General features: G+C 32.5%; 1 protein-coding gene across 1 annotated transcript in view; it reads right to left on the reverse strand.

Annotated features, from left to right (window-relative positions):
* The window catches only part of LOC112904507 (aquaporin AQPAn.G-like), a gene marked incomplete in the record, with an annotated part of 89,162 nt that extends 78,283 nt beyond the window's left edge, over positions 1 to 10,879 (reverse strand). The window contains 1 exon segment of the mRNA XM_025974639.1: positions 10,721 to 10,879. Within this exon segment, the coding sequence (XP_025830424.1) occupies positions 10,721 to 10,802 (82 nt within the window).
* Positions 10,880 to 11,227: the final 348 nt, after the last annotated feature.

Raw genomic sequence — 11,227 nt, forward strand, 5'->3', positions numbered from 1 at the left:
ATTTCTCTGACATGTTGTATAATGTTCGTGTGCAAAATGTGTACTATATTGGTAAATGCATATTATTATAGAATAGTAAAATAATATCTTTTATTTCTCTCCATTTAACGACCATTCTTTATAACGCCGAAAAATGTTCAGTCCCTTAAGTGTCGTTATATAGAGTTTACACTGTATTTCTGGGACACCCATCTGGACTGTTTGACTGCTAAGAACTTAATGGTTGTCTATTTGTCGTAATATTTTGTTGGTTCCTGTATAACAGATTCGGCATTGCTTTTAGTATGTTAAACGATCGCGTAATTAATGTTTTAATTAGTTTAATGGTTTAAACGATATTTGCATTCAAATTTACACAAATTGAATTTATGAGCGTTAATATGACATGATGAACTACACGTGTAAGAATATACATATGCAGGTAAAATTTTTGGCCAATTATTTTAACATAGACATCATTATCTACCTACCTAATGTAGAACCAGTTTATATATTTGTTTAAACTTGAGTTTATGGAAATTAAATTTAATTAATTATTTATTAAACCAAATTGGTCTACTATTAATAAAATGGTTTATATTAATGTTTGGTGTGTAGTCTGGAAACGTAGAATGTCGGAAAGATGTGCAAACATTTATTCTTTTTCGTTAAACGTAGTTGTATTTATTAATAGATCACAACAGAAAAGTTTCGAACAAATTTTATAAATAATAAATTATTTTTTTTACAGGATGTACAGTTTACGACGCCATTAAAGTTGTTTCTGTAAAATGACCTACTTTTGCAGTGCTACCAACTTTTTTTTTGACGGATATACGTAGGATTACCAGGTTATAGTAGGAGAAGACAACAAAAAAGAAGTGAGGGTTGTTTAATGTACGGCTCCGGCGCGAACTGTAGAGCGTCACCAAGTTCTGCTCATTCATACACTGCGCAGTGGAGAAGTGCGCACCTGAGTTACCGTGCAAGGTGGTCTTGTTTACGTTTTGTTTATAAATTAATACGCAGTCGCTCATCGCGCAGAGTAAGAACGCGTTTAGGTTTAAGGTTAAGTTATTGATGTTATATCTAGCTTTCTTGGTTGCCTCTTTTATTGTATATAAACAGCATATCATTGAGGTTATGTTGGTAGTATTACAATATGTGAAGCAAACTTGGAGGATGTCGTAAACTGTACTTTGACTATTTTTTTTAATTGTGTATACACCACTGAGTACAAATAATTTCGCAGATATAATGCCATTGTACATCGGTGTTAAAGTAATAGGACATTTTCTTCGTAAAATAAAATTTTCTACAGCTACTGTTCAAAATAAAATCGCATATTTCCGGGCGTTCCTAACATACATGCAAAAATGTGTTTTTGGGGTAGTTTAATCTCTTGTATTAATTTAACCACTTCTGGTTTTGAATGGCTGGAATATGTGGCGCCAGATAGAACGTAATCATATTAAGTATTGTTTTTGAAAAAGAAGAAGTGACATTTGTATAAAAGAGTAATTGTAAAATTGCATTTGGTTGACGTCATTTTAAATATAATGAAAGTCAAACTATAGAAACAATTCACTAAGTGTTTTGTTTTTAGATTTGCAACGTACGTATTAGCTTCGAGATAAAACGGATCTATCAAAATTAATTGCGAAGATAAAATACGTATTTAGAACCAATAAACAGAGAGTTGAACGTTCAGTAGTATGAATGTTCAAAATGACAAGACAATAACGATTTGTTTATTGTTAGAACACACGCGGCAAGTAAGAATAGCATTTCATTCAGCGCTGTGTTGTTAGATTCTTGAAAACAAAAGTCGAAGAAATTTATTAGAAGTTCTTTGAAATACTTAAAAAGATTGATTACGACTTCCGCATTTTCAAAAATAGCTAGGCTGCATCAAATTGCGATTATATTTTAGTTTTGGCAGTGAGGTCTTTTGGATATCATCAAGCGATTGTGTGAAATTAAATTCGAAAGCTAAACTCCTTTGAGTTGAAGTGGGAATGTCTTTGTCATTTCATTATAAACAGTTTATGGCCTATAAAACCAAAGTAAATGTATACAGTAGTTTTCTTTTATTCTGTATGAAAATTGTTCTATTTTAGGGTTGTGAACCCCAAGGAGGTAACGGAATCTATTTNTCAGATGGTTGGATCAACAGATAGAGTACTGTGCGCTGATCGGTGGATCAACGGATAGAGTACTTTACGCTGATCAGAAATTGATCAGTTGGGTGTATCAACGGATAGAGTACTGTACTCTGATCAGAAACTGATCTGATGCCCGTATTACGGAAAATCTGATCCGCATCTGATCATAATTCGGGTTCTTTGAACTAATTTCCAGTCGGGATATTACCTAAGACAATCACCTTTTATTTGATGAACTAAGGTAATAGGTCACGGTAAGCCTAGTATTTGTTTCATTTTGACTGTTTTTAGTAGATAACTCGAGATTCTCTTTTAACTTCATTCGATTTTCTCATATTCTTGTTACACTGACATGCTTCACATATAAACAGGAAAATATTTGATAATATTCAAGCATTAATGTGAAATTAATTCAATTTTCGCTCGCTACAAATTACCTTAAATTAATGAAAAAAAATTGTTTCTGCTGAGACGCCCTCGCCGGGAATCGAAACCGAATCTCTAGCTTTACGCATATTTAGTCAGGGAAGCGGGTTCGATTCTCGGCGAGGTGTGACAGCAGTGATCTGATCTGTAGTGATAAAAATTAATTTACTTTAATGTAATGCAATTAACCGTACAAAAATTCCGCTAAACGAAATAAAAATATGTTTTATAAGTCATTTTAATTCATTCAAACATTGTAAATAATTTAGAGATTAAGAACGATTTAAATAAAATTAATAAAACCGTTATAAATCATAAAGAGAGGCTAATATTGACGTAAATGGAAGAGATCGCTATCATTTCTCTGACATGTTGTTAAGTACCCACTGCATATGTACACATATTATAAATCTGCAATAAATTGTAATGATGCTTTTGCCTTATATGTATGAGATTACCTAACCTTTAAAAAACGAGCGTTAGTGACATTGAATTTTCACAACGTTTTTATTCTTATTAAGAATGAAATGCATATACTTAACCATTAAAAATGTAGTACATTTTTTTTTCATATATAATAGGGCGCACTGAAGAAATATAACTCATTGCAGAATTTCTAATTTGCATTACACATTTTCTTAAAAAAGTCACTTTTTTAAGCAATTTATAAATGTCAGATACTTCTCTGTTATGTATGTATAAATACATACTTACTAATACTGTTTTTTTATTACATAAAATAGTGGCTCTGTGAAAGATTTTGTCCCAATTATAACAGCAAGACTAATATCAGAATTATGATTCATGAGAGTACCTATAATAACATTAATGCCTGAGTCAGTTTAGGAAGGCGAAACCTTCATAAGGTGAGACTGTGGTGTCTTCATTTTGATTACACATTTCTAGACAATTTTTATTAAACGGCATACTTTTTGATGCTGATGCACCAAAACTTTACAAAAAAAATTTACACGCTTCCCATTTGTAAAATGCAAGCTGAAAAGTCCTTCTCGAAGTTTATTATTAATATGCATTACGTGAACAATATATTGATATAAGTTATAGATCATTATTATTTAATTAATTACAAAACTGTTTGCATAATATCGACTTAGGGCAGTATGGACAAGTAGATACCTTAGTGAAGGCCTTTGTCTAATATTTGAAGTACTTCACTTCGCAGTAAATAACAGTAGATGGCGACATATTGTCATAAACATGCTTATATTGACTATGTTCAATTTGATTGGTTATTTACTGAGATGGATGAGATCAAATAAGATCGAAGTCGGGATTTCTTTTTTGAGATCATGCCATATACACAGGAATATTATAGGGACGAAGTACAAACTCATGGGGTGGATGCTATACATGGCATAAGGGTATCTTATGCCTAAGTTCTATTGGCTACTCGTACTGAGCCCGCTTGGTATGCCATTTATACTGTTTAATATATTTTGATTTTTATGTCTTGTATTTTTACATTCAAATCTTGTTAATTAAAGAAGTAAATACCTCTTCATTTCTAACCTTGTCCATCCTCATCATTCGCCTGTAATACCACATTTGGAGCGCTTCTAACCTTTTCTTTTCCGCCGCGTCCACCGTCTATGTTTCGCACCCGTACAGCGCCGTTCGAATTTCTAAATAACCGAAAATGTTTCGTTTGAATAGTGTCATAAAGTCGTAATTGTACTTTGAGCAAAGGCGGTCTGATGTTGACAATTTCACTGCATTAGTCGCCACTTTAGATGGCTTAGAATTTACTTGATGCTGTTAATAAATGAATAATCTATGTTTTGATATATTGTAAAATTTTAGAGTTGCGTCAATGTTTTTTTTATGGTGGCTGCAGTAGTTGACCCTGACTTCTAAGAAAATTTTATTTTGAATCCAATGATGTGTGTGCTGGATATATTTCGGAATCAATTATTTACAGAAATTCTGAGAAATTAGCCAAAAAGCTGTTTCGATATTTCAACCTTTATTTGATACTAGATGGAGATTTATAAAACTTAGTTGGACACTTTCGAAACTGATACACACACGAGCAGACGCAAAAGTGTTCTTATAAAGAAAAATAAGCAACTAAAAAGTAAAAATGTAGAAAAATTTGATAGTAAAATGGATAAAATAAATGTATTAAGAAAATTAATAGAAGAAATAAAAGAGGAGAACCAGCAAAAATAGAAAGATAATAAAGAATAGCAAAAAAAAATCGGTTGTCTGTAAAGTCGGTTTACTGACGATTGTTGAACGTGACAACGTCATAAGAAAATACTGATGGAATGGTTTCATTTTTCAAAAGAAAATTTTAATTTTATTTGTTTGATAGATATTTTGTATGGATATAGAGAAGGAGGTAAATGGAAATGTATTATTGTATAGCAGCTGTCCACGCGGACGCATCGCTCACTCAAGTAGGAGAGAGACAGATGTCGAACGCTGCCGAACGCGGAGGCCGATTGTGCCTCTTTGTCGCTCGTTCCGCGCTCTCGCTTGCACTTCAAGCCTTCAATGGAACGCCTCAGAGCGAGGTAACGCCGCATGAGTCATATTTTTTCGTGCGTGCAGCTGGCTTCATCGAATTATAAGACGTTGTCACGTCAAAAGGGAATTGGAAGGAAAACGAAGATGGGAATGCTTGGAAGAGAAGCTAGATAAACTTCAGGAAGAAAATAAAGGTAGAAAGGATAAAATAAAAAACTAGAGAAAGATTATAAGTGAAAAATTATAAGAATTGGAAAAGAAATTGGACGAATGCCAAGAAAAACCTTGTAAGGAATGGTTTAAATACAAAAAAAGCAACTTGAAATTAGATAAAAGGAGACGGTACTAGAGGAGCTGGAGTTGGAAAAGCATATAGGGTAACAAACAGAATAACAATAGAAAAGAGTAAGGATATTGGAAATAGAACCAGAAAAGACAAAAAGGGAAGAAGAAACAAAACGTGATGTTTTTGGGAAAGAGACAAAATAGAATAAAGAGAGAGGAAAGGGGGGGTTGAAGGTGGAAGTAAGGAAAGTATGGAAAGTTAAAAAAAAAGGTATTTGGAGCGAAAATGGAGAAGCGGGAAAAATTAAAAATAGCAGATGTCTGAAAGAGACGGAGGCTTATATATCACACGACTGTGGAAGAGAGAAGATTACAGAAAAGGTTGGAACAAATGGTAAAATAGGAGAGAAAGAAAGTGAATAATGCGGTTAAAGTTAAATATAAGAAGATAATAATAAATAAGGTAGTGTGGATGTGGGATGAGGAAAAAGAAGAAATAGTAAAAAAGAAGAAACGCAGATATTTCAGAGAAAATATGAAGAACAGGCATAATTAGGAGGTAGAAAAGGGGCTAATGTGTTAGAGAAAAATAATTAAGAAAAACGCAAATTTTTTGAACCTATTGAAAGGAATAGTATAGAAAAGAGAAAAAAATAAATGTAACGGAAATATAAAATAGGACAAGATAAGGAAAATAAAGACTACGGAATTTAGGGTTGAGAAATATAAAGTTAATTTTTGTGAATGTATTTACAATGATGGAACGCGGTAACTTCAATAATAGTTTGGATAGCGTAATAAGTTGAGTATAAAACAATATAGTTTTTTAATAAAATCTGAAGTTGAAATCTATTTCTATAAAATCATATTAAGTTGCAACTATTTATCACCATTATTATTAAATTAATTACAATGAAATTTAAAGAAAGCTTACCAAAAACGATCGATAAGTTAGACTGGCCTAGTGTAACAGAAAATATCACTTCAGAACAGCACAGATGAGCCGTGAGGATATTAACGAATAAGTCGACTTAAAATAATGCAGTCAGATTGTTATCTACTGGAGAAATTCACAGGAAGCTGCTAATGATTAAAATTGGACCTGATATAGCCAAATATAAAAACGTCATAGGCATATGCATGTGTGCTCAGTTATGTAACACTAGCTTTTATTTGCTAGTTCGTCAGCGTGGAATTCTGTTTCTTTCTACGTATAAAATTTTGTATCTACAATAGGGTTATATCAAATTATGTAATAATCGTTTCTGAAATAATTGCAAGTTTAGTTAAGAAATTACTACTTTTCTAGCTTTTGAGTAAAAAAACTATTATATAATTTGGTATAGGCACTTTTCGTTGTAGACAATTAAATTACACTGGTCAACACCATTTTTGTTTCCTTAATTTTTTTTACTTTTATTGGGTATTTATATAGCCCTGATTATGAAAAAAATATTGGATGATTACCAACAGCTTTACTTTTTGAAATATAAAATTTTACTGTTTCGACTAACTAATACAAAATAATTACTATACATGTAAGCAAAATTTCTATTCTACACTATCAAATGATCTTTAAGACGATTTCCTTAAATGAACGACACCAGGTTGGTCTCGTTGCAAACTCCAACAGTAGTCGGCCATCATATGGGAGTCCCACCTTCCTTGATAACGCTTTTCCATTGTCCGTATATCCTGATGAAAACTTTCACCCCGCTCTTCACTAAAATCGCCCAGATTTTGTGGGAATCGATCTAAATGTGAGTGTAGGAAGTGAATTTTAATGCTCATGTTACATCTTAGCTCTTGTAAATTCGAAAGCATGTACTCAACGAGCTCAACATAATTGTCAGATTTCTTGTTCTCTAAAAAGTTACTCATAACTAAAACAAATGAATTCCATGCTTTCGATCTCACTTACGTCATTACTTTGATAATATTGGAATCTTTCACGAGTTGCTTAATTTGTGACCCATCAAAAATTCCTGCTTTTTCATTACTTAATCCTGGAAACTTGCGTGAAAAAAAAAATTGAAACATTCACCACTTTTGTCAAACGCCTTCACAAACTGTTTCATTATACCAAGTTTAAGTATAAGGGTCTTTAGATTTGCTAGATTGTACCTCTCGTGATTTCAGTTGAGGTCATAGAGCACAAGGTATATTAGGATACGACCATTAATTCCATTTATTTTCATAACGCAGAAGTAGCAGACGTCATGGTGATTTCGAGGTTCTCACCAAATCATGGGTTAGAAAATTATTGCATCCATTTTTCCATAGGACCACAATCGTAGACATACAACACATTTCTGGCATACTATATGAGGAACCCATGGCTTATCTTGATAGCACAATTCTATTTTAAAGTATTGAAGATACGCAGTTTTCACGAAGTACGATATAGGTTTTCAATGTTTTTCGAAATATGTTCACCATATATAAAGCAAAAACAGTTTGGATTATGTAAAAAACATCTTCTTGGGTAAGTCACATCGAAAACAACAATAAAATATATTTTAGTAATCGACAAAACACAAAAATCTAAACAAAATTGGTAAATGAGGGTAGTTACCTATAACTCAAAAAGAAAAGCTGTTACAGAAAATTATTGCCATATTTAAAAAATTTTCGCCAAAATGAGTTAGAAACAAAAAAAAAATTACAGGAAACAAACATTTTTTTTTTCTTTTGTTGGCCAGTGTTATCTTTCAATCAGTTTGAACTTTGATAATCTTTAACGAGCTCGAAATGTCCCATTTTTCGATATTAATGGAAGAAACAGCGGATTATTGGGCCATTTTTTGACCAAAAAGCACTTGGACACGTCATGGTAAATTCACGTATACAGGTTGACCCAAAAATAAGCAACTACCACCGAATTTATTTTTTCAAATGGAATTTTCTATTTTTTATTACATTTTTGAATTGTGCATCGAATTTTAACTATGCTTCATGCACCATGTCCTTTTTGAACATATTTAAATAAACCTATTTAAAATTGAAGTTGTTTTTTCGAATTTTATTAAACAATAGAACAACAAATTATTTAATCAAATGTTTAAATGGCTGCCTATTAACTTCCTATCAATAGGCAAGTTTCGTAACACTTTAGTTAAGGTTTGTGATTGGATTTGTCGTATTTCAGCTCTAATTCTATTCTTTCATTATTTAACACTTTCCTGTTTACTGAAGTAGACTTTAGATTTCAGATAAATCCATTGATAAAAATCTAGTGGGATCAAGTCCGGAGACCTAGCTGGTGATACGATAACGCTTCTCCTTCCATACCTTCTGCAGCCTCCCTTCAAGAGGGCGGTGCTTGGGGCGAGAACGATGAGATTGACGAAGAGAATAAAAAATTATGTATAGTATATTCCTGCCCCAGCACTTGGGCCAAGGCAGACGGATCCGGAATCGAACCGGCGTCCTCCAAAAAACAACCCGAGATAAAAGTCTCTGAAGGCGAGACTCGGGGTTCCGTCTTTCATCGAGTCACTCTGGTGTCGCTGAGAGAGACTGTCAAAAAAACTGTTTAGCGTCCCCAGTCGGTTATAGACAGATCCTCATTTCGTATCCAGTCTCTGAACGAGAGACTCGAATCTCTCAATAACTGGTGTCTCGATAGACATGGTTAAAAGTTTCCAAGTTCAACATATTTCAGAGATCCCAATCTTTCTACAAGAGATTCGAGTCTCTTAATTTTTCAGAGATCCATAAAAACACCTAGGCAATAACTGAGAGACGCTCTCAGAGACGCCGAAAAACTCTGAGAGACTGAAACTTTTTGTCTGGGGAAACCCCTGAATTTTAAATGAATTTGTTCGAATCCAGGTGTCTTCACTGTATGCATATGTAACTTCTGCCTCGGTGATGACTTATTATCGAAATTTTTTTTGGAAATCTCTCATTTTAAAACGAACTTTTGTTAAAATTAATAGGTATATGTGTAAGGATCAATGTCCGAAAACGACCTCTACAAGCCTTGGTCGTTCGAAGACGATCGCAGCTAGCCGTAATTATCAATAAATCTTATTTTTTCTCTCTTTTCTAATTTTAAGATTTAAGCTATATTTCTGTTTTTTTGTACGAATTGACCGTTTTATAGTTTAACTTTTAATTACGTAATGTGAAGAGCAATTTTTATTGTGACTTCACAGAAATTATCTTTAGATTATAATTAAAGGCAGACATAAATTCCATAATTGTGGTGAGCGGCAGTTAAGAGTTATGTTATCATCTATAATATAACCCGGTGCTAATCGTAAGTGTTAATTAAAATATAACGAACAGGCAATCAAAGGCAGATACTTAATATAAGCAATCTTGAAATAATTACGTAAGCACCAGATACATACATATACGTGTGACTTTTTCTAGGAAATGAGTGGGATAAAAAAGGACTTATAGTCAATTTAATATATTTAAGTTGCATTTTGACTGTACCATTTGCCATTTACTATAAAAAGGTGAATTTAAATGTTTGATACAACACATTATTTAGAAACACGTTTAGAAGCGAATCCAAAGTAATACAGGGTGACATAAGTTCAGTGTCAGATAAAGCGTTTAAGAATATGAATAAGTGCCTATATAGCGTTATTGTGGAAAATAATCTGCTTGTATACAAAACATGTTTATATACATAAATAAAGTTATACCTAGTAGAAATTCGATACAATATTATAAACTATGCTAACAATAGCGAGATAGTTAGAACCTGGTGAAAGGCATTTCTTTCTTTTCTTTCCCTTTAATAGAGCTTATAGTAGCGCTTTCCGTTTTTGCCTATCCATTGTAAACGTTTTAAATGACAAGAATCCGTAACTAATTGTTATCTGTTTATAAAAATTTGCAGTAAAACTCAACAATTACAACGCATTTCCTACTCAAGAAATCATTGTTTTTGTTGACGAATTCTAGCAAAAGTTGAACCAATTGTTCTAGTTATTCTGCATACGGAGAGCAAGACTAAACCGGAAACCTGTCATTTTTTAAAAGCTTTAAAGTAATTGTCGTACTTTAAGGGGTTATTTATCCCAACGGAATACAATAATAAACCCAAACAACATACTAAAAAAATTCCACTTATCGTCATCTTTAAAATTTCACATCATCCAACTTTAAATCTTACATGAAAAGGAAATGGTATAATCAATACCAACAGAGGTCGCTCTTGCTGCAAGTGAAATATAACCTAACTAATCCTAATAGAAATATTTACCTTATGATTTGTTAAATTTTATAATGTAGAATATCTTGCAGAAGTTATCATTCATATTAGCTAATTACAAAGTAAAAAATTCATTTTATTGAACTGTGCCAAATCTTTTCACAAATGGTAATTAACAAAAAGAAGATTTAAAAGTACATACCGAATGTTGTATCATCCACGTCATGCAATGCACCCTTTAACGTGAAGTTACCAATTGGAAGACTGTCTTTACAATAAGCCATCTTAACTAAACTCAAACAACGGTTTACTGGTCTAATAAAAAAATGATCTAATAAATAAACAAACTTCGAACCTCCCGTGTACATTTAATTATCGATAAGGTGTGCTAAACGTTACGCGCAACTTGTATTTATAGGTTTGTGTTATTACATGGACTATATCTACATGTGCACTTGTGTGCAATATTACCAGTGGTGGTTTGATATTGATTGTTAAACACACATTGGACGCTATTGTTTTAAAACAGATGCTCATCTATTTTAAACAAACAATATCTGAATATGGTGGTATAATGATAAATAATTTTTATTGAATAAATAACCAAAGAGGCAGGTTTAGATAGTTGGGTACACATTACCAACGAAAAATGATCAAATTTACAGTATGTAATTGTGAAGAATTAGTTTTTAGTTTTTTCAGGGTTTAC

The sequence above is a fragment of the Agrilus planipennis genome, unplaced genomic scaffold (assembly GCF_000699045.2).
Source record: "Agrilus planipennis isolate EAB-ADULT unplaced genomic scaffold, Apla_2.0 scaffold217, whole genome shotgun sequence".
Classification (NCBI taxonomy): domain Eukaryota; kingdom Metazoa; phylum Arthropoda; class Insecta; order Coleoptera; family Buprestidae; genus Agrilus; species Agrilus planipennis.